Source organism: Lonchura striata, chromosome 5 (genome assembly GCF_050655825.1).
Source record: "Lonchura striata isolate lonStrDom1 chromosome 5, ASM5065582v1, whole genome shotgun sequence".
Classification (NCBI taxonomy): Eukaryota; Metazoa; Chordata; class Aves; order Passeriformes; family Estrildidae; genus Lonchura; species Lonchura striata.
This window is the reverse complement of record NC_140707.1, coordinates 41,389,824-41,411,640: the sequence shown is the minus strand read 5'-3', so window position 1 is coordinate 41,411,640 and position 21,817 is coordinate 41,389,824. Positions and strand designations below refer to the sequence as shown.

General features: G+C 35.9%; 1 protein-coding gene across 21 annotated transcripts in view; it reads left to right on the top strand.

The window, feature by feature from the left end:
* GPHN (gephyrin) overlaps nucleotides 1-21,817 on the top strand; it is a 269,974-nt gene that overhangs the window by 220,487 nt on the left and 27,670 nt on the right. For all 21 annotated transcript variants that reach the window (XM_077784089.2, XM_085580343.1, XM_031505004.3 and 18 more), the window contains 8 exons: nucleotides 115-157; nucleotides 3,428-3,565; nucleotides 8,237-8,329; nucleotides 11,380-11,435; nucleotides 16,326-16,445; nucleotides 18,891-18,949; nucleotides 19,155-19,308; nucleotides 21,118-21,239. In XM_077784089.2, coding sequence (XP_077640215.2) covers nucleotides 115-157; nucleotides 3,428-3,565; nucleotides 8,237-8,329; nucleotides 11,380-11,435; nucleotides 16,326-16,445; nucleotides 18,891-18,949; nucleotides 19,155-19,308; nucleotides 21,118-21,239 — 785 coding nt within the window. The remainder of the gene's footprint in view (nucleotides 1-114; nucleotides 158-3,427; nucleotides 3,566-8,236; nucleotides 8,330-11,379; nucleotides 11,436-16,325; nucleotides 16,446-18,890; nucleotides 18,950-19,154; nucleotides 19,309-21,117; nucleotides 21,240-21,817) is intronic.

The window sequence follows — 21,817 nt, the reverse complement described above, 5'->3', positions numbered from 1 at the left end:
TGCTGAAAATATGTATAGCCTCTGTCTTAGATCCCAGGAGCTTGCCCATTATATCTCTGTATTTTGCATTCTTGTTAACTTCTGTAGCTCATAGATTCTGTGCTCTCTCTGCAGGTCCAGTCTAGGTGCAGCAGCAAGGAGAACATCCTCAGAGCAAGTAAGTGCAGAAACTTCTTAGCTCTATTGAGAAACTAGGACTACTCAGAAGATAGTAAATGATAGTCAGATCAGAGATGGGACTAATTTTGCAGCAGAAATTTAGTAACTTAAGACAGTGAAATCCAGACCAAGGATAAAACTGTAAATAGCACATAGTGTTCCTGTATTAATGGAGAGTCACCTTTTAATTTATTCTTCCAAGCTGTATTTCTAATGACATGGAAGTCTGTGTTGTTTGTGATGTTTTGTTGTAAATTATCATGTGTGTGCAGATTTTATGGGCAATAATTAACACTCAAAGACAATGAAAATGGAAATTCTCAACTTGAATATGCATAATTTTTATTTTCATACTTGAACATGAATTTGAATGTTGGATTGCATAGAACCAAACCAAAACATGCAAAGGGTAAGAGTTCACATTTGATCCAAATGATGTCTAGTTTAATTTGCACAATTCTTTTTCTTTGTGTTGTGGGAATCTTTTCTAGTCTAAAATTTGATCCACCATATGTGTGTGTATATATATACATATATATATATATATATATGTATAATGACAGAACTAGAAAGTTGTTTTGGTGGTAAAAGAGCAGGTTGTCAAGAATTTTCTACCTTATGCAAGCAATTGAATTAGCTGCTTCAAATCTAGAGGATTATTTTGTCATACCAAAATGCAGCTTAATGTAAGTAGTTATTTTTAGAGCTGACATTTCACAGTAGTGAAAGATAACTTGGTAAAGTCTGAGGAGTTATTTAATGTCATTTACTTGTAATTAAAGTACCATTTCGTAGTTTTAAAATTTAAAAAAATCATTTGTTTGTCTCTGAGTCTATTTAAATCTGTGATACCTCTAGTAGAAGTGTTAGCATTTGTAGAGAGAAAGGTTAGTAGTTACACCAGCATCTTTCTTCCTTTCTTCATTAGGGTTATTCATGCTAGTGTTAAACCTAAAGGGGCTCTATTTTCTTGACTTTTCTTGCAGAAATAATAGGTGTTACTTTTGGTGTTGGAAAAAATATGTCAGAGATTAGGGAATTTTATCTATTTTCAAGAAGTCTGTTTTGGAGAATGCATTTCTCAGAAGATTTTAACAGTACCTTTGACTCAAGCAAATGACATGCATTAGGGAGCATTAGGGACAGGCTTGCAAATCTGAAGGTTGTTCTCTGAGGAGCAGTCAAAGCATTAAAAACCTGTGGATTCTATCACTTTTTAAGGTTTCAAGAGGTGAAATGTGAGTTTCTGAAGTAGCTAACAATGAGTTTTAAGTAGCAGTGAAATTACAGCTAGAAGCAGTAAAAGCATCTAGTGGCAAGAGCATAAGGGTTGTTCACTGCCTCACAATTCCCTCAGCTTTCATTGCTGTGACATGTTTTTTCTTAGCATTTTCCTAAATATTTTCCAACTTAAAACATCAGGAAAATGTTTTTAGTATATACTGTGTGGAATCTGCTGGACCTTCAGGAATTACAGTGCTACTAAAACAGGGTTTCTTTCTCTAGCATAGGCGGGTATGGGAAATCTGAGTGTATTTCACAAATGCTTTCCTTTTCCTCATTAATGATATTGTCAACAAAAAACAGGCATGATAACTGGAAATTTGAACTTGCCAGGGAGATCCCTGTTGTTAAAACCAGGAACGCAATTTTTCCATGCTACACTTTTATCTTACAATAGTTTAATTTGGATCATTTGTCCCTGGTTTTCTTATGAGGAAGTTAGGTTTAAGAGTTTGTGAAGTCTTAATATAGTTAGAAAGTGTCTCATCAGCTGTTTCTCTCTTCCTCAGAATGCTAACTGCTATTTTAAGGAAAACAAGACAATTTAAAATTATTTGTGCTTGACAAATTTACAGTGCTGCTTTTTTCATTATGCTATCTTCTAAATACGTACAAAGAGATTGTTCAAATAATTTCTTCCAGAATCATTCTTGGAAGAATTAGGTGGGCAGTTTTACTTGTCTCTGCTTCTTCCTCTGACAGGTAGCTACTGTGTTAATAGCAAAAAATAATTAGTGAACAATCTCTCACATAAAAATGTAAGCATGTGTTAGTGCTGAACATGTATTGTATATATAGATTAATTAAGAAACGTCTTCTGAAAGAAGGATTTAGACTGTGTGATTGTTGTGCTATTTTTTACTTGCTTTTTATTAGATGACTACACTTGAAGCAATAATATTTTTTTTCAGAATCTGAAGGCATGTGCAGTAACAAATGAGATATTTATGTAGTGACTGCAAAGCAAAATCATGTCATTAAAAAATAGTTTCTATTATTTAATGCTTACTGTACTGTAGTGTATGTTACTTAGGAATATCATTACATGTCATATATAGAACTTCATCCACTTTGGCTCTCATAAATATCTTCTTGTTCTACGTAAATCCTTTCAAGATATTCTGCAATTGTAATTGTCTGAATCTTTCAGTTTGTCTGTTGCTCTTGTTTATGTATTCCTGCAACAGTTCTCTCTTCAGTAGCTTATCTTCACTTGCAAAATCCTTCAAAGTTTGTTGTCCCCTTGTTTAATCTCTCAGTAAGTATCATGAAATCAAACACACTGTTGATTTTATTTTCAAACAACTTCTGTCATATTTTCTTCCTACCCGTCCCTCACACTTGGGAAAAGCAAGCTTTCCTTAAGTTGTCCTACTGCCTTCACTGAAATCATGCATTTAAACAACACTTTACTATGGTGACAACAAAATCTTGACAATGGGTAGGATGCCCACTAGCTGGAGACACTGTCTGCAAGCTTGGCTGCCCAGTGATTTCATTGTGCTCTCTCTATCTTCCTTTCAAACCTTTGGACTCCCATCTCACTCTTGGATTGTAGGGCTCACTGGCACAGTGTCCATTGTTGCGTTTCATCTGTGCACAGCACAGAGCATGTTGAGATGTGTTTGTGCAGAATAGAATGGAGTGAATTGTCCTGAATTCATAGAAGTGAATTAGTCTCAGATTATCATCCTCAGTGTAAAATACTGCATTACCTGAAAGGGTTTCTGTTGTAGCTTAACCAATCTTTTCATGCTCATCAAGACTTCTGGTATGTTCTTCACTACCGATAAGGATATGCACTCCCTTGATTCTAGTTGAATACAGTGTCCTCCCAGTGTCAGACATGAAAGCTCAATAGGGATAACTAACTAATTTAATTTGCTCCAAAGTGCTGATGAGTCTCAGTGAAATGGTTTAAATGAACATCCCTACACGAATGTGCTCACCGTAGCACACATGAATTTGTTCTTTCTCATTGCAGGTCACAGTGCTGTTGACATCACCAAGGTAGCAAGAAGACATCGCATGTCTCCATTCCCATTGACATCTATGGACAAGGCCTTCATCACAGTTCTGGAGATGACCCCAGTGCTTGGAACAGAAATCATCAATTACAGAGGTATATTAAATTGGATTCTTTGTGAGCCTGAGTGTGATTTCTTCCCTATTTGGCAACCTTCTTGATCTTTTTTTAATGTTGTGAGGTGTCTGAAACAGTGCTTTCTCCAGCAGTTTCTACTGCTTTAGTCATAGAGTATAAGGAATCCGTAATGGAATGCTAATAAAATACATTAATTAATTTTCTTCATGTATGTATTATGTGCAGCAAACATATTCTACTCAACCTGAATGTGCCTCAGTGGACTTTTCTAGATGCCAAGTAGCTGCAAACTGTACTGTGATTGGTTCCCTGCATTGCCTTACTGTGGAAGATTCTCACTAAGCCCCATTCCCATCTGAGTTTAATGATCAAAACAAAGTGATTATTGATTCCAGATCACTTTTTTCCATGTCTGTATCTTTAACAGTTTATCTCAGTCTCTTTTTCCAGTTTCTAGTTAGCCTACTAATCATTCCAGAATTTTCCTCTTTGTCTTATAAATGCAATTCAAAGTTTTCATGCTCTTTGCCAAATCTTTGTGCTACCAGAAGCCTTCAAGATGTCTTTATATTGACTTACCTGTGCATTCAGTGACTCTAAGCAGAGTTCAGTGCTCTCCTATGCCTTGGCAGCAGGATTCTGAGAAAATGCTCCATGTCCTGCATTCAGAACAGCACCAATACTGGATCAACAAGGAATATGCATAACACCCTGAACTTTCATAATGGTGTGCAGATTAGAAGGCACTAAGGCATAAATGCCTTAGCATAACTATTGAGCCTTTTTGAGTAGCTGTCAGTTAAATGTATTTTCTAAGACAGCCCTTTGTGAAGGGAGCTCCAGTGTTGAGTACATTTAGTCCACATAAATGCTTTGTATGCAACCCTGAACTTCTGAAATAAAGGATGAAAGACTGGCATCTGCCTCCCTGATCAGCGCATCGTATATTTATTTTGGTAAGTCAGATACAGTTATGGTACTGTAGGGTTATTATTCTTCTTTGAATAAAAGAAGTTTTGATCCTAAGTCCAGAATGTATGCATTATTATTCCTGGCACTCTTATTCTTTCAAATGTAAGGAACTGAGTCTGCTGAATCACTGTAGTTTTGACCCTCTTCCCTCTCACCCAAAACACAAGCATTAGATGGATGGTAACATTAGCAGGTTCAGAGACAGATTTTTGATTTAATGTTCACATAATTTTACCAAAAATTCCTTCATATTTTTGCACTGTAGTGCAAAATTTTATCTTGCAATTTATTTTTCAAGTAATATACACTTAATTTAGCACTATGTTTTCCAAATATATAGTTTTAAATTTCAGGATTGAGCTTATAAGAGAAAGCCTAAAGGACATGTCTGTGTCTGTGATACTGCAAATTCATTTCTCTTAATCTACAGATACAAATCTCAAGATGGAAATAGACTTTCAGAAGTTCTTAAATGATCACAATAATGTTATACAGACAAATACATAGAATTGTTTCGTATAGATGTGCCTGCATGTGTGTGTCCATGGGCACACACTTAGGTGTTGGATAAAAGATGTTAATTTTGAAGAAAGCAATGAATCAAGAACCAGTTTTTCAATTAGTTATGGGTTCATTTTTTTTGTTAATATACATCAAATTTCAGAAAATTGCAAAAATTTAGTTCTTTGGATCTGAAACTGTATTTAGAAAAGCCCTATTGTGCTGTGTTTGGTTTTTTTGTGATTTTGTGTCTTGAATTACAAGTGAGCTTCAGAAAACTATCTTTCAGGAGCACAGTTTCTCACCAAGGAAAATGAAATGTGCAAAATTCTAGGAGTGCTAATTTCCTAATTAATTTAACCTGATTTAGTTAAAACTAAACATATTTCATATCATTCATATTCGTGAATAAAGCTACTGAATGTTATTCTGTACAAATACCCAGTGCAGTCTTGATATTATTCTTGCTTAGTCAAGGTATGCTGTAGTCTCACAGATCTACCTCTTCTCTCCTAACATAAGGGAGAGGATTATTAAAGTTATCTTTTGAAACATGACTTTCACGCTGGTGTCTTGCTCAGTAACCATATAGATAATTTAACCTTTTTCATATTTTAAAAAAATATGACTGTCCTAAAGCATTTTATGGAAGTGTCATAAACCCAAGGCATCTGAAGCATATTTCTCACCTGCCATCATCAGTATCTGGTATGAAACCCCCAATTAGGCTTTTATTCCAAATAAATGCAGTTACCTGAGTATAGCTCTGTAGGCACATAAGGTTAAGTTTTTAGACAACATGATTATGATTATTCTTCTGAAACTAAGAAGATACAGAAGTTTAACTGATAATAAAATTATAATGTAGAAGCAATCTACATTTTATGAGCCAGAGAGCAGCACATTTATTCTTGCCTAGTCCAAGAGCCTAACTCATTGATTTGGTAGCATTGACTTTTCATATTACACTGAGGTGCTACCAGGGCAGTATTTACAAAATCCATCACTCCCTAGTACAAGATGTCTTATTGCTGTGCCCCAGAGATATCAAAGTTCTTCACGGTACTGTACCGGTTCACCATCCAAGCTTAGCAAATACCCACATTTGAAAAGTGAGTTTAATGTAATTCTCCATTTTATATCAGAAAGCTATGAGCATCACAAGGGGCAGTTTGATGACATTAAAATAATTCAGAACATCTTTCTGAATTACAATTTATCAAAATAGGGTCAAACTGTATTTTTAGGATGTTTTCTTAAAAGAGAGTGCAGAGGTACTCAAGATTATCCTCTAGTTGCTGACTTGCTTCATTTTAAATGCCTAAGGCTGCTTCAGCAAATAATTCTTACATTTTTCTTCTTGTAATGAAACTCATTCCCATTACTGGCTAGCCATTTATTCCTTTCAAATATTGCATGGCAGTATGCCAAGAACATACTGTTCAACTTTGCTCTAATTGGTGTGATTTTGCATGCAGACAAGAAGCAAAATGAAGGCACAACATGCCTGCTAAAATTGGAAGTATCACTTTTGTATGAGATTTCGTGCATCTATGAACAACGGGTGTTTTTACTAGGCCTTTGATAGCTGCCTTTTCTGTGCTATAATTTAAATGTCTGTGTCTGCATTCTTTTACTCAGTATAAGTGTACAAGCTTCTGTGAGCTTTCTAGTAACTTCTGTATTGTGTATCACAGGCACTGATATGCAGGTTTGCACAGGTGAATTAATGGCCATTACAAAAGTGCTTTTCTAGTTCCTTTAACAGGTTTCAGCAGCAATACAATTTTCATGGCAATATTTATTTCAGCCATGCAGCATGAATAGTAACTTCAGACTGAAAGTTGATACATATGAATGTGAGCACAATGTTGTTATAGTTACAATAATTAATTGTTAACTAAATCAGTTTGTGTTAACAAGTAAAATACAATCGTCATTATAATGCCACTTCACTGGAGCTGAAATCAAGTAGGTGAACTTGTTTAACAAAACCTGCCCATTTAGTGTGCAGCAGTAGCTCTTTTGCCTTCCTGGTTGATCTGGAACCATGCAGATTTCCCTGTAAAATACAAAATATGCAGATTTGTCTGTAAAATACAAAACAAATTTTATGCACATGTCTTTTTTTGGCATGTCTCAAAGACCATAGTCTCTAAAGCACATATCCATGCAAATTCTCCTGGCAGGAATAATCATGCATCCTCTCACTCCATCATACTTTCAGCTGGATATTGCCTCCTAGTGCCACAATGCAGCCTAGGAGCACTGGCCTCTATTATGAGCAGGACTTCCCTTCTTTTCCTTAGACACACCAGAATCAAGCCAGTCTCAGTAGTTCTGATGCATGTGTCCCTTCCCAGTACATCTAATCACACATGTAATAAATCTGCTTTCTCTCTCACACTATATCAAGGGCCAAGTTACATATTTTCCATCTCATTCCATATCATACTAAAAAAATAAAGCTCTTGCTGGTGCCATAAAAGTACCAGCCACTTGACTGAGGGTGAAGTAATTCATGTCAGTCTCTATAGGGAGACTGGTCCAAATTACAGCTCATCACTCCTAGTTGCTAAGTGAAGAAAAAGAGTATGTTTGAAACAGCTATTAAAATATTTAAAACTAAAACACTGTAAATTTATATAAATAATTCTGCCACTTATGTGCACTCACTCTCCGTTAAGCAGAAACGCTCTCAGCAATTAGGTGAAGCTGATCTATTGCAACTTATTCTTTGTCAGCTTATGAAAACTGGTCCATTGTTAATGTTCTCAATTCATCACCACTCACCTTCTGTGTATAAGATTCACTTTTGAAATGTAATTTTACAAGTTTTTAAAAAAGGAATTTAATAAAAAGTCAAAGTAAAATAAAGAAGAGATCTTACAGGAAAAATACATCCTGAAGAAACAAATACTTGTTTTTCTGTCTGGGCCTTAATCAGAGCTATCACCTTTGGGTTTGGATACTTGACATTCTAATCTACTGTCAACAATTTCACCATAACCATGAACACAGACTTAAACAAATCCTTTATCATAACTTTCACACTCCAGTCTTTTTTCCTGTATCTAGGGTCAAAAATCAAAAGCCTGAGAGATCTGTATGTCCCAAACACATACATTTCATCTTTAGAGGGCACAGCTGTTAACTTTGTTTCCCCTTTTCACTCACTGTAATGACACAGAATATGGTCTTTTCTCTTTATTCTAGATGGAATGGGACGAGTCCTTGCTCAAGATGTTTATGCAAAAGATAATCTACCACCATTTCCAGCATCAGTAAAAGATGGTTACGCTGTCAGAGGTAAACACTCACTTTGTGGACATGTGGTATAGTGTCTGCTACTTTATAACATGTTAATTCACCTGTTTTGGATCCAGCAGAGGTTATTTTGGTTTAGATTTGATACACATCATTGCTGAGGTCACAGTGATATAAAATGCACTGTCTTGATGGAAGGCCACAAAGCCTTCCTCCAGCTCTTTTAAGTGGATGCTGGTGTACACAAGCAAATGTACATCCATGTGTGCTCCTAGATGTGCACCTCTGTTACTCATGCATTTCTTGGAAACATTTAAAATTCAGGACGATAACAAAACATCTGTTTCTGAATTATGGATTCATCTTCCATTCTTCTGTTGTAGATTTAATGAGGACTTTTTTATATATATTTTACGTTTTTGAACCGTTACAGATATTGATTACAACAGAGAATTTTCTAAGAACTTATCATAATGTTCTCTTATGGAGATGCCTCAAAAGAAGAGATTCTTACTTTAAAAAGACTGCAGCTGCCATATATGAATAAAATTAGTCATATGTCTGTGTTCATTTCAAGCAGCAAATATGATTTCCCAAGAAACCTGAATTTATGATCTGCTTTGCCACTAGGTGCCACGTCACTTTGAGCCAGTTGCTTCTCTGTGCATCAGTTTTTCCCTTTGTAAAGCAAGAATAATGATGCTCACCTCATATGTCTATGAAGGAAATTTAAAATATACAGAATTGAACATTATACTAGTAGTGATTTAATTGTGGTAGTGATTGAATCATTATAACACCATGTTGAAATTTGTACAGCTAACTTTCTTCTAGGTACATTAAAATATCTTTTCTGTTACTGGTGGTTGAAACCATGGAAAGCAACTGCCCATGAAATAGACTGCCTGGAGACCCAGGCAAAAGATGTAACCCAGTAGCTTCCCCATACCTTCGATATAAAAGTAAAGTTTCAGGTCCACAAGATGGGTGTGCATGAGAGACAGGCAGACCAAAATGACTAGTAATTTGGTCTGGAAGAGCATATGTAGCCAGAGAAATGCAGGTAATGTAACACTGAGAAAAGCTGAGAGTGGGCTCTGAGTAGAATGCTGAGTGACAAGGGTCTTGGGATCAAGCCAATGCTGTCTTGCAACCTGATTGCTGCGGGGTAAGGCAAAGCACGAGTACAATCTCAGTAAACATGCAGAATGAGCAGAGTGATCATGAATGCCATTTTCAGCAACTTCTGTCAGAACCAACACACAAAGCCTAATTTTGGTGGTGAGTTCAAGCAGAGTAGCACTGAGATATTTGAATGCGTCCAGAGAATGACACTAGAGCTGGTGAAAGGGCTGGAAGGAATGTCCTATGAGGAGCAGCCAAGGATTTGGGTTTGTCTTGTTTGAGGAAAAGTATGTTGAGAGGTGACCTCCTGACTCCCTACAGCTCTCTGTGGAGGGGGAGGGCACAGAGTGTCCAGTGACATTATGTGTGGAATGGTTGAAAGCTGTGCCAGAGAAGGTTTAGCTTTGACATCAGGAAATATTGCTTTACCAAGAGAGTGGGCAGACACTGGAACAGACTTCCTGGAGAGTGGGTTGATGCCCCAAGCTTGTCTCTGTGTCAAAGGCATTTGGACAATGCCTTTAATAATTTGCTTTACATTTTGGTTAGCCCTGAATTGATCAGGCAGTTCTTTTCTATTCTATAGTGTTTTGTTATATTCTTATTATTCTTCTGAACCTGTTATCTTAGGATATGGGGGAAAAAAAGCTTTTAGGTAGAGATAATACTGACTATATTAATGAATGGATACTTCTTACAAAAAATTAAGGATTAGCTTTCAGTGGCATAACATGTCTGCCCAAACTCCTGTTCTTTTCACATTTTATATCAGTTGTGTATCATCTATAAACATTGTCTCCATAGTATTAGTAGTAGGGGAATAAAATCTAATTAAGTAGCATTTTCAAGCATTTTAAATTATTTTAAGCCTGATGCAGTAGCATCAGGTTTAAAATAATTTATCTATTAGAGATTTCCTTCTCTTCTTTTACTGGACCATACAAGAGCATTTTTTTTCAGTGCAGGTCCAACAACTCTTTTCAGTAGTATTGCATGCATTATTCAAGGATATCTAGTTGAAGACTCCTTTTCTACTTTTTTGAGTTCACTCTACAGCTCATAGATTAGTCTGTTTGATAGACTTTTAAAGCTAAATTAATTACTAGTTTTCAAACATGGCCAAGTACCATAGAGAATGCATGAGCCAATGCATGAGTACAAATGTGATAAATCATAGACTGAGTGGACATCCTTCCTGAAAGTAGTTCTTCTCCATACAAGGTTAGCTAGGTGTATATTCAGGGCTCCTGAAGTAAAACCCAAGTTATTAAAATAAAGGTTGTCACTGATTAGATTTCATCTCTAGGAAATCAACTTTTGACAGCTACAGATTTAAAATTAATAATAATGCAGATTGAAATGTGGTTTTTTGAGCCTAGTTTGTTGGAGCACTCTAGGCAACATGACTGCTGTGCTTGGAAAAGCAGAGCTCTTTGTGTTTTACACTTGCTTTACACCATGGTAAACCATATAACACCACTAATACAACTTGCTGAAAGACCTTTGAGGCAGGCAGGAGTTTAAATATCATTAGTAATTTTGCCTTTGTTGTCCCTGTAAAAATGCAGATTTGCTAAATTGGAAGTCCTGAAGACTTGTTAAATCAGTGATATCTGATTCCTAATTTTCAGTATTGCAATACTGTCATTAACACCCTTAAATCTTTGTTATTAATGTAATTCCTCCTAGTCTTCATTTACATGACCTCGTACAGCCCAGAAAATTTCAGTTAAAAATAATCTGTTTTCTAGAGTATTTTTTCTAGAGTATTTTTGTTTTTTAAAATAATAAACACAGCTCAAACAGACCTAAAAGGTAAAATGTTTGCAGAACTTCTATAACCTTAGTCATGCTAACACTGAAGGACTGAACTTTAGATCATCTTTGCTCTTCTCCTGTTCGTTATTTATAACACCATAATTTTTTTTTGGTTGAGTGTTTACCATTTATGTTGTCCCTCTTAACAGCTGCTGATGGCCCAGGAGATCGATTCATCATAGGGGAATCCCAGGCTGGTGAGCAGGTGAGAACAATTTATTTTCTCATTTTTTAATGTATTTTTCTTCTGTAAGATTTTGCTTTGTATTTTTACAAGCCTTGCTAGTGCTCCAAAATCAGTAGTCTTGGATGTGGTGTGAAGTAGGACACAGCTGTACTGACCCCCCTCTATGTGCCTTGGGACATGATTTCAGAAAGTGAGGTAGTACAGTTACATAAGGAGCTAACAAGGATATCCCAAAATACTTCAGAGCATTGTGCTGACATGTCTGATAGGAGTGCATACAGTAACGTTCTGCCCTGGTCCAATGTTTGAGGACATGAGATTTCTAGTGGCACAACAATTCATAAGCAGAGAAAAGAATGATTTAACCTCCTCTTGCTGACAGATTTTTTAGGATGTCAGCCCAATAACTGTTTTCATAAGATGCTTCCATTTTTCACACTGATAGCTGCAAAATGAAGTGTGTAAATTTTTTATTAAGCTTTTACAGATAGGTAGCAATCAGAACAATCTTGAGGAAGTGTGGCAGCAGCCTGATTTGAGGCTGGTTTGTGAGAAGAGTGTTTGTGCACCTTAGCTGATACACAGATTGTTTTTAAAAGCAAGTTGAGCTGTTTGTGACCTGCTGTGCTCTATAAATATTCATTAATAGATGCATTTTGTGATCTGTTCTCAAATTCAAGAGCATATTTCATTAAATTTCTGTACTCATACTGAGGTAATGGGAGAAAAAAATCAGTTATGTTCAACTACTGTTATTCCGTCCATTTAATCATACCTGGCAGCTGTGTTCAAGAAGCTGTGTTCATGAGTTAGTCCAAAATGTTTCTCCAGCTATTTCAAGTCCTGATTTATAATTCTGTGTATTGTATGTGAAATGATGGAGAAAGAGATAAGTAACAGGCAAAACAAGGAATCTATCAATTTTAATGAGGATTTTATAGTATGTCCATTTTGATTGCTAAACAAAAAAGTCCTAGTAAAATTGACATATTTCAAAAGTTGTATCAGGTTTGAGAAGTATTACTAGTTGCAAGATTATTCAATTTTTTTAAATTGACTGGAACTGTCTCTAAATGTGTAATAGACATTTAATTTGGCTAATTGTGATAGGAGGAACTGTAAAAAATTATTTTTGCTTCTGGTCCCATCCATCATTATGAATTATACTTGGGTATAATAGACATCTTCTCAGTACTGATATTCATGTGAACTTAGATTAATGGATCAGTTGCACAAAATATGTAAAATTACTTTAAATTCTTAAAAAAAAAAAAAAAAAGCAAATGAATTGAGCAGTTTTTAAATCCGCCTTATATTTTTAGCCCTCCTGACTGCATTTTCAAGCATTGGTCCAGAATCCAAAAGATTCAATAACAACTATTTTTACAACCCTTTTTATGATCACTATAAGATAGCAAGAACCAGCAGAGCAACCTGCTGAATTTTCACTCCTATCACTATTCTCCTGTCATCAATATTATCATTTTGCTACTTAAATATCACAGCACAGTGTTGCTTAAAAGCAGTACTGTTGAAGTTGTCTCTAATGGGGAGTATTTCCCATTAGAGGTCTGAAGTGTTTCAGTGTCCTAATCAGTTCAGCAGGTTTGTACAAAAGATAAAAGGGCAAATGGAAGCTGCTTCCCTCCTACAAAGTTCAAGAGCTCACAAATGTCTCTCTACATGGACAGTCTGTCCTCCCAGATTATGGGGAATAGGAAGGCTCTCTGGCAAGGAGAAAAATTGGGTGGGAAGCAGGCATGCAGGGAGAGACTATTTCTGAAAATACCAGTGGCAAGTTAGAAAAACAAGGCTGTTGACCTCAGAATAATTGGTCAAAGTTTTTTTGGGGGGCAAGCACATCTTCAGGTTCATCTCCTTCCCAATAAATTATTTATAGCCTTGGAAGGCTCCTCAGTCTCATTTCACCCTTCAGTCCCTCCCAGCAGCAACATTCTGCTTTTCATGTTACAGACCAATTAACAGAATGATTCACAGCAGGGAGTTCAAAATAGATTTAGATTTGGCTCCTCCTGTAGGGAAAAAGGTTGCATAAATGCTAGTAGCAAGGAAGAAGATGGTACTGAATTGCAGAGAGGCCATATAGCCAAGTTGGACATTTCTGTATCAATTTTTAATTTGTGTGTTTTCTGATTTTCATCTCCAGATGGTCATGTTTATGTTAACCCTTTTATTGTATATCAGGGAAAGCTTTCAGACATTACCCTGCTTTGGGAAGGTTAGGGCACACTTGAGATTACTGGTCACGAGCCACCCACAATGGCCTGTGTGTAACACACTCAGCCATAGGAAAAATGGTTTTCCTTCTGTAGACTTACATAGACCATAGCATTTCCTGCAAGACTTCCTAAAGGTAAGAGGCACTGCAAATAACCAGCTACAATATTAGAATGAGAAGCAGGCATTTTCCATTATTCCATTACCTTGTGCCTTTTTACAGAAAGGAGCATGGATGATTCTAAATCACACAGGAGAGGTATAATCATGTGCAGGAGAAAATGCCTGATATAGGAGCTGTGCTTAGTAAATTATTTTTGGGTTTTATTCTGTGACTAAAATTGAGTAGGTTATCAGTAATGAAGGCAAAGGACAGAAACCAGTATTGCCCCATTGCAGGTAAAAGTGAGATCTCAAAGGCCTTTAGAAGAGCTTCTGTGAAATTTTTGCACATTAATATATTTTCTGAGAAGTAATCATTTCTTTATCTCCAAAAAATCTATCATAGAGGAACACAGCCCTGGAGATTCACAAATAAATCTGATGGTTGACTTTTGTTCATAAAGTTAATCTGATCAAATTCTCAGCAGACAAAAATGAAATTAAATATATGTGCAAGATAACCAGTTCTAAAAGCAATTGTATCATGAATTTGTTTAAATGTATCACATCATTGCATCTCAAAAAATTAATTCATCTCACAATGAATTCCAAAAACATGTTTAGTTACAGCACATTTTATCACCATAGGCTCTGATTTATGGCAGTAGTAGACATTTTGTATTCTCTGTGATGCATTTTAATAGGCAGAAATTTTTTATGCAATACATTTTTCCTTTGAAATTTGTCATTTAAGACAGCAATACTTAGTAAGTTCAAAATAATATTACCTGTTCGTAATCTTTAGATTATATCTACAATGGTATGCAAAATACATAATCCAAGGCATAAGCTTTGCCTTTTGTAATATTTCTTTTCATAAAAATCAAAATTACATAGTAGATAGCATTATTTTCCCTTTTATGCAGCTTTAGTATAAATGATAGTATTTCTGCTATCCATCCACAACTCCTTGAATAGTCTGTGGTGAGGAATAAATGCCATTTTCTTAAAAGTAGTTTTTTTAATGGCATCTGGTTTAGATACCTACATTATGATGGCATGAATCTTGCCCTAAAAATACACTAACTGTGACATATGGCAAGTGTGGGTTTTATTTATGTTCTTCTCCAAGGATATTAAATTTCCATTACCTGTAGAAAAGGGTTAAGTTTAAGTCAGTTCTAGGCTCAGTTCTTGGAATACAAAGGTCACTGTGATACTGTGGTAAGCCAGACAAAAAACATCCCCAGAGTTTTCCTAGGGCTTCTGTCCCCAGTGTGTGAAATACACTCATTTCAAAGTGGAACTCACCTTTCAGAGGTTATGACAGGGCTGAAGTGGAGTAGAAGAATGGGCAAGGCAAACAGCTTTATGCAGCTACAGTGCTGACCACTGGTCTAGAGTCTGGCTGTGTCTGTCATTCTCCTGACAAAAGTCATGGAGTAAATTCCTGCTGGGCAGGAGCAGGTAACAGTCATGAAAGGTACTGCGTGCAACCTGTGGGTTGCTGTCAAATGTGTGCTAATTACAGTTTGAGAAGTCCTGGATGTATTCCAGCACTGCATATGGAGTACAGAGTCAATGTGCACATGAGTTCTACGTGTGACACGTACAGAATATGTAGCTCTGATCACAGCTGCATAGATCTCTCTGTAGCACATGTTCACTTATAACAGTGAAACCTAAATAAGCCAGACTTCCTACAGTGCTGGGAGGAGCCAGCAATGAAATCTCAGTCATTCATATCAGCATCTTCTAATTTCATTTTTTTAGGATTATTTTAGTTATTTATTTCTTAAATAGTTATGGTCAAATTACAGTTTTACTCTGGATTTTGACAAATGTTTATTAAAATAGTCTGCCTGGTGAGAAGTGTTATTAAAACCATATCATTTGTTTTATCTTGTTGTTCTGATATTTTTCTGTTCTTTGTACTGCTTCTGCTGAAACTTTTTAGTGTCCTGTGACTTTATAGATTTGTAGAATATTATCAATTTTAAGCTATTCTAAATTGACCCTCAATAGATATTCTCTGTGAACTAGTATTGAGCTGTCTCAGTGTTAGGAAATCTGCCTAAAAATTAAATAGTTGGCTACATTACTATTATATGTTGGTTTTTCATAAATAGTGTGCTGGTAAAACAAAACAGAACAAAAATCCAACCAAAGCAATTTCAGCCCTGGCAGCCAGAGTGCTCTGCAAAAATATTTATGTACTGGGAACTGCTAGTTTTTTGTTCATGGAAGTTTCCATCTAACAGTTAAATTTTTAAGCCAGTTATTTTTCTGTGCCAAATATTTTTTTGAGTATTAGTATATTCCTTCTTCTGAAAGTTGTTCATGTGATAGAAATATAAGAAGAAAAAAAATGAAGCCACCTAATATACGGCCATATAAATAAAACCAGGTGTGAATTGGAGTTTATTTTACCTCTTGATATTGCTCACAGTATATCAAGAGTGATGCTGAAAATATTAATTCTGGTCTTTTAGATAGATTACTTGCATAAAGTTCCAGTGGCTTGAATTTTTTCCAAAAAGAGATTAATTCTGATTTTTTATTTTTCAGCCAACTCAGACCGTGATGCCTGGTCAGGTAATGCGTGTTACAACTGGTGCTCCAATTCCATGTGGTGCTGATGCAGTGGTGCAAGTGGAAGATACAGAGCTCATCAGGGAATCAGATGATGTGAGTCACAAGTTTAAAAACACATTTTTCTTTTGTGTGCAGCAGTAAATGGCACATGATACAATCCTGTAAATATGAAAGGCAGTCATACAGAAAAGCGCTTCTGTAATCTCAGAAGTTTGAGGTTTTTTGCATCGGTTCCTAGTGGCAATTCTCACTTTTCCAGGCTGTGATAACAGTACCACACACCCTCCTGTTCTGACTGATTTTTCATCAGAATTGTTGAATGCTGACTCTAAAATGCTTGGGAGCATGATTTGAGTGAAAGGCAAATGCCTCTTGGAAATCAATGCCTACAGTCCTATTCAAATGCCTACTGTATTCACATTTTAAAACACAGGCTAGTGGAAATCTTACCAGATAAGAAGAGGAAATGTTTTTTTTTATTACATGTTGATCTCAGAATAATACAGAATTACTGTATTATTAGAATTAATTACATCAGAATTACTGCTGATATAATTAAATCTGAATATGATTTTCTGTGGGAAAGTGAACTGTTTTAAGTGCTGAAAAATCCATGGGATGACTTGGGTTCTTTTAAACTGTGCTATGAAGACAGTTCAGTATTATCAGAGTTGGTCTTGTTTCAGCAAAAGTGAATTTGGTGGATTTTGGAGAATACTTTTTTGTACAAATACCTTCCAATGAATCTGTTTAGAAAAAGAGGTTTTGTTGTGGAACAGGGGAAGTAAATGTTTTTTTAAACTACAACTAAGATTTTTTAAAGACATTTGTGCTCCTTTAAAATGAACATTACTGAATTTAAGACCTCTGAAAACAAAGAAATTGATAAGGTGCATATTCCTCCAGAATAAACCTGATTTTGAACAGATTTTCCAGTCTGCTTTTAAATCATACTAGTGGAATACCCTACAAATACTGCAAATAAGAACACAGAAAGAAAACACAGAAAAAGAACCACAGGGGGAAAAAAAATTAATACTGTAGTACTAATTCTGTATGCACAGTTGTCTCAACATGGTGAAATATGCTTTTTATGAAGCAGAAGAGCTCTCTGTAGACAACTTTATTCCAAGAAGTCCATCTTAGACTTCCTTTATGTTGCTGTGTTTGCTTCTGTGATTTCAAGGCACAACCGTCATGTTTGCTGTCATCTGAGAGACTTCAAGGCAAGAAGTTGTCTCTTATTGACGCAACTTCCAAGTTCGGCTTTGGAATGAGCTATGTTCTGTGCTCAAATCAGCCTTTGCTCTACTGCTGCTGTTCTGACAAGCTGTTCCACTTTGCCACAGCTCAGTGTCAGCATTGTGATTGCAGCCGGGCTGTGAGCAGGTGAATTCTAGCATTCAAAACTGATAAAGACTGCAAAAACTGAAACTCACTCTCAGTATCCTTCCTCTTGCCTTAATTTTATTAAATGCATATATTTTTACATCTGATGAACTCAGCAAGCTGTCTATGCTGTCCTTCTTCCTAGCAGGGAAATTATTGAAATTATCAATCCTGCTTTAAGGTTACAGGTGTATATGTATAGATTATATCTTCCTGCAAAATACACCATTGCCTTCACTGCTTTTTAACCATTCCATTAGCTTTACTGAGCAAGTTTTTTGTGGCCATTGCCCGTGTCATCTTGAGAGGACTACCACATTGCAAATGTGGTAGCACTACGTCCTAAGGTAAAACCAGAATTTTTTCCAGTCTAAGTTTAGATTAGTGCTACTGACAGGCTGGCACCATCTCAAATCTGAGTGTACATATCATCAACTCATTTGTATATATCATCAACCCAGGGCTTAAAATAAAATATTAATTATAGAGGTCATGTGCCATTTATTGGCATTGAATGAATCACCAAACTATTGATATTCTGCACAAGGAATTGCATCAGACTCTTCAGGCCACTGTGTCCTGTTCACAGTAAATAAAGAAGATGAATGAGCCCCTTTCTGATTCATACAAGGCTCTCAAGTAGGAGTATCCACTACAGGAATCTACATGAAAATCCTGAAACAGCAGCAGCACATAGCTTCTTTCTACCTTTCTGCTACTGTAATGGCCTACTGTCTACCACAGACTAATGGTTTGTTTGAAGTGCCATCTTTGAAATGGTTTAACCGGATCAAGTTGGCTGAGAGGAATAGAAAGAATTCACTCAGTATACTAGATCAATTATGTAAACAGGAAAGCTATATAAACACAGGTATCATAAAAAAAAAAAAAAAAAAAAAAGGAAAGCTAAAACTACATCTTCAGTGCTGGTCCTCCCCTAGTGAGCTCATCATAAAGAGTATTATATAAAATGCTGTTCAGTTTTAGCACACATTGTGTTACAACCTTGACAAACAAATCAGGAGAACAGTATGATGCTTAAGCCATAATGTCTCAGTGTAATGGCTGCTGTGTAGACTTCTGAGAAATTAAGTATCAATCTTAATTGAATAGTTCAGCTGACCATATGTGATGTCCTTGTGTTTGTAGGGCACTGAAGAACTAGAAGTTCGAATCCTGGTGCAAGCTCGACCAGGCCAAGATATCAGGTCTGTATTTATTAAAATATCTCTGTTAGAAATTGAAGGGCTGATGAATTTCAAAGTAATTTTCCAATCATGAGTGCTGATGACATTTTGACAAGCTAAGGAGCGTCCATGGACACTCCTGACCTGGAGCAGGACCAATGAAGGAAAAGTACTTTGAATCTCATTCTGTTTCTCTTTCATGTTGTTTTTCTGTCCTGATTTTCAGACCCATAGGACATGACATTAAAAGAGGTGAATGTGTGCTGGCTAAAGGAACCCACATGGGTCCATCTGAGATTGGTCTCTTAGCAACTGTTGGAGTAACTGAAGTAGAAGTTAACAAGTTTCCAGTGGTTGCAGTAATGTCAACAGGGAATGAGGTAAGAAAAGTTTATTTAGAATTATAGTCTGAATTTTTTTTTGAGGCAATGTTTTGGATAGTGATTTCCACCCAACTCCCAAGCAGACTCACTTTTGATGGCAATTCATGCTGACATGAGCTATTTTTCTGAGGCATTAACCCATAATAATCTATCTGCTTGTGTTTCCTCCCTTAGGGGCTTTCTCACAGGTCTCACACTCTCTTTGCCAAAATTTTGGTAATGTATCCAACCATGTCCCACCTGTTTTCCTCCTGCCAGAAAGGGAGAGCCTGTGGGGTAGTTGGGGTTGTAATTCATGTTGCCAGTCATGACTGAAGAATAATTTCTTTTAAGCAGCACCTTCTCTGTCTATAATACAAATGGCAGACAAGCTATCTTGGGAAACTGAATAGTTCTACCAAATGCCTTGTTTGCAGTATTGTGCCTCAATATTCTTTCTTATAGTAGCACATATTGAAATCCAGACACTCTCCTGTTGGTAGACTAGCAGACCAGCTTTATAATTGCTTTAACTGTATCAGAAAAATCAGGTTTAAGATTAAGTTAATTTACTAGCTTTACATATGTTGTGTGTTGACCCAGGCCAGCAACTGTGCCCTCTCACTTCTTCCAGCAGCAAGACAGAGAAAGAATAGGAAGAGCAAAACCTAAAGAACATGTGGGTTGAGACAACATGAAGTTTTAACTGTCCTTTAAGACAAACTTCTTGAAACCCAGCCACAAATATTAACTCAGTAGCTGTATTCTCATACAGCTTGAATATGTTAAATTTTGAAAGATTTTGAAAACTTTTAGTAGGTTGAAATTTGTCATCTAGGGTACAGATTATTGCCAGATTTCATAGCATAAACAGGGTGTGGCATGCAGAAACCAAACTACTGAGGAACAAATCCATAGAGCAACAAGGATCATAGGTGGTGATTTTCTGATTAGTAACTTCCATATGATTGAAGATTCTTTCATGTCATTAAAAGGTCCTTTACTGTAGGCATTCTCTTTTGTAAAATGTTAAAACATTCTTTAACATCCTATGACAATCTTCACAGAACGGAGCTGCAAGCCAAAGCATAACATTTACCATGCTCCACTTCTCATTATTCTTACCTTACTACCTAATGCTGTGATTTTGACAGATACATTCTTATTAGTAGTATTATTATTTACCTCCTGTCAATATTGTATTGTCTTTTTGTGTCCTACATTGGCATTACTAATATATATAAAACATACATTTACATATGTATGTTTTGTGGTTTAGCTTCCAAAATACATAACACATGTGATGTAATTGCCACAATAGACTATCTTCAGAGAAAGTTTTTAATCCAAAACAGTAATTGATATAAGAATTAAGCATAAGGTTTCTGCCTATTAATTTGAAGCAGACTGTTGTATTTAAAAGGTATCTTTTTTGGTAAGCAAACAATGAACTTGAAAATGTTCATTAATTTCTTTAAATCTGGTTAACATCAATGAGATTCCATTAAAACCATTTAAAAATAACAATAACTTGAAAACTTAAAAGTTTTTGGTTTGATTGCTAATGTCTGAGGTTAGAAGCCATGTACTCATAAGGAGTAAAAATGTTTTGCAGACATGAACCAGTAGAAGAAACTAAACAAGATGGAGGATTGGACTAAACAAGCACATTACATATCTTATTAATTTAAATTCACTAAATCACTTTATACATATATTTCATTATATGTGTCTAAAAATATCCTGTCCAACCTGAAGAAAAAATTCTCACTTGTGTAAAGCACAGTATTCCAAGGAGGCTGACTGAGAGTGTTTCTGGTTTTATAGCTGCTGAACCCTGAGGACGACCTCTTGCCAGGAAAGATTCGGGACAGCAACCGTTCAACTCTCCTAGCTACAATCCAAGAGCACGGCTATCCAACAATCAATTTGGGAATTGTGGGTGATAAGTAAGTACCACATGTTAGTAAAGATGTCACTTCATATTCATGTGATGCACTTTATGGCATCCATGGGAAAAAGAAATGCCAGAGAAAATGTCACTCATTACAAATGTCACAGTGTTGTGACAAGGCACATCTTGAAGAAAGTATTTAACCCTTTTCATTATAGAAAGAAATAAGTATTCTAATATTAGGATGAATATTTTGAAAAAAAATTTAATTATGTTTAATTTGTTTTGCATTCTGTTTGTTGAAACAGATAATCTATTTCCTGTTGAAAATTGAATTTATTGCTGCAGGATCCTTCCAAGCACTAGACTTAAAACACATAAAGAGAGAGAGTTTTACAGCAGCTATACTCTTTTTCTGGTCAAATAAAGGGAGAAGGAAGTTTCTCTCAGAGTTTATTTTCCATGCCAAAATTGTTTTATAGTATAATTTTTTGTCATATTCTGAGTTTTTTGAGAAAGGCCCCACTGCTTCATATTGCTCAATATTTCCAGAAATATGTGGAAGAATTTTTTTTTTAACTTTAGTGATCTTTGCTTTGATTGCCACAGACTAGCACCCTACTGATCAGTCTT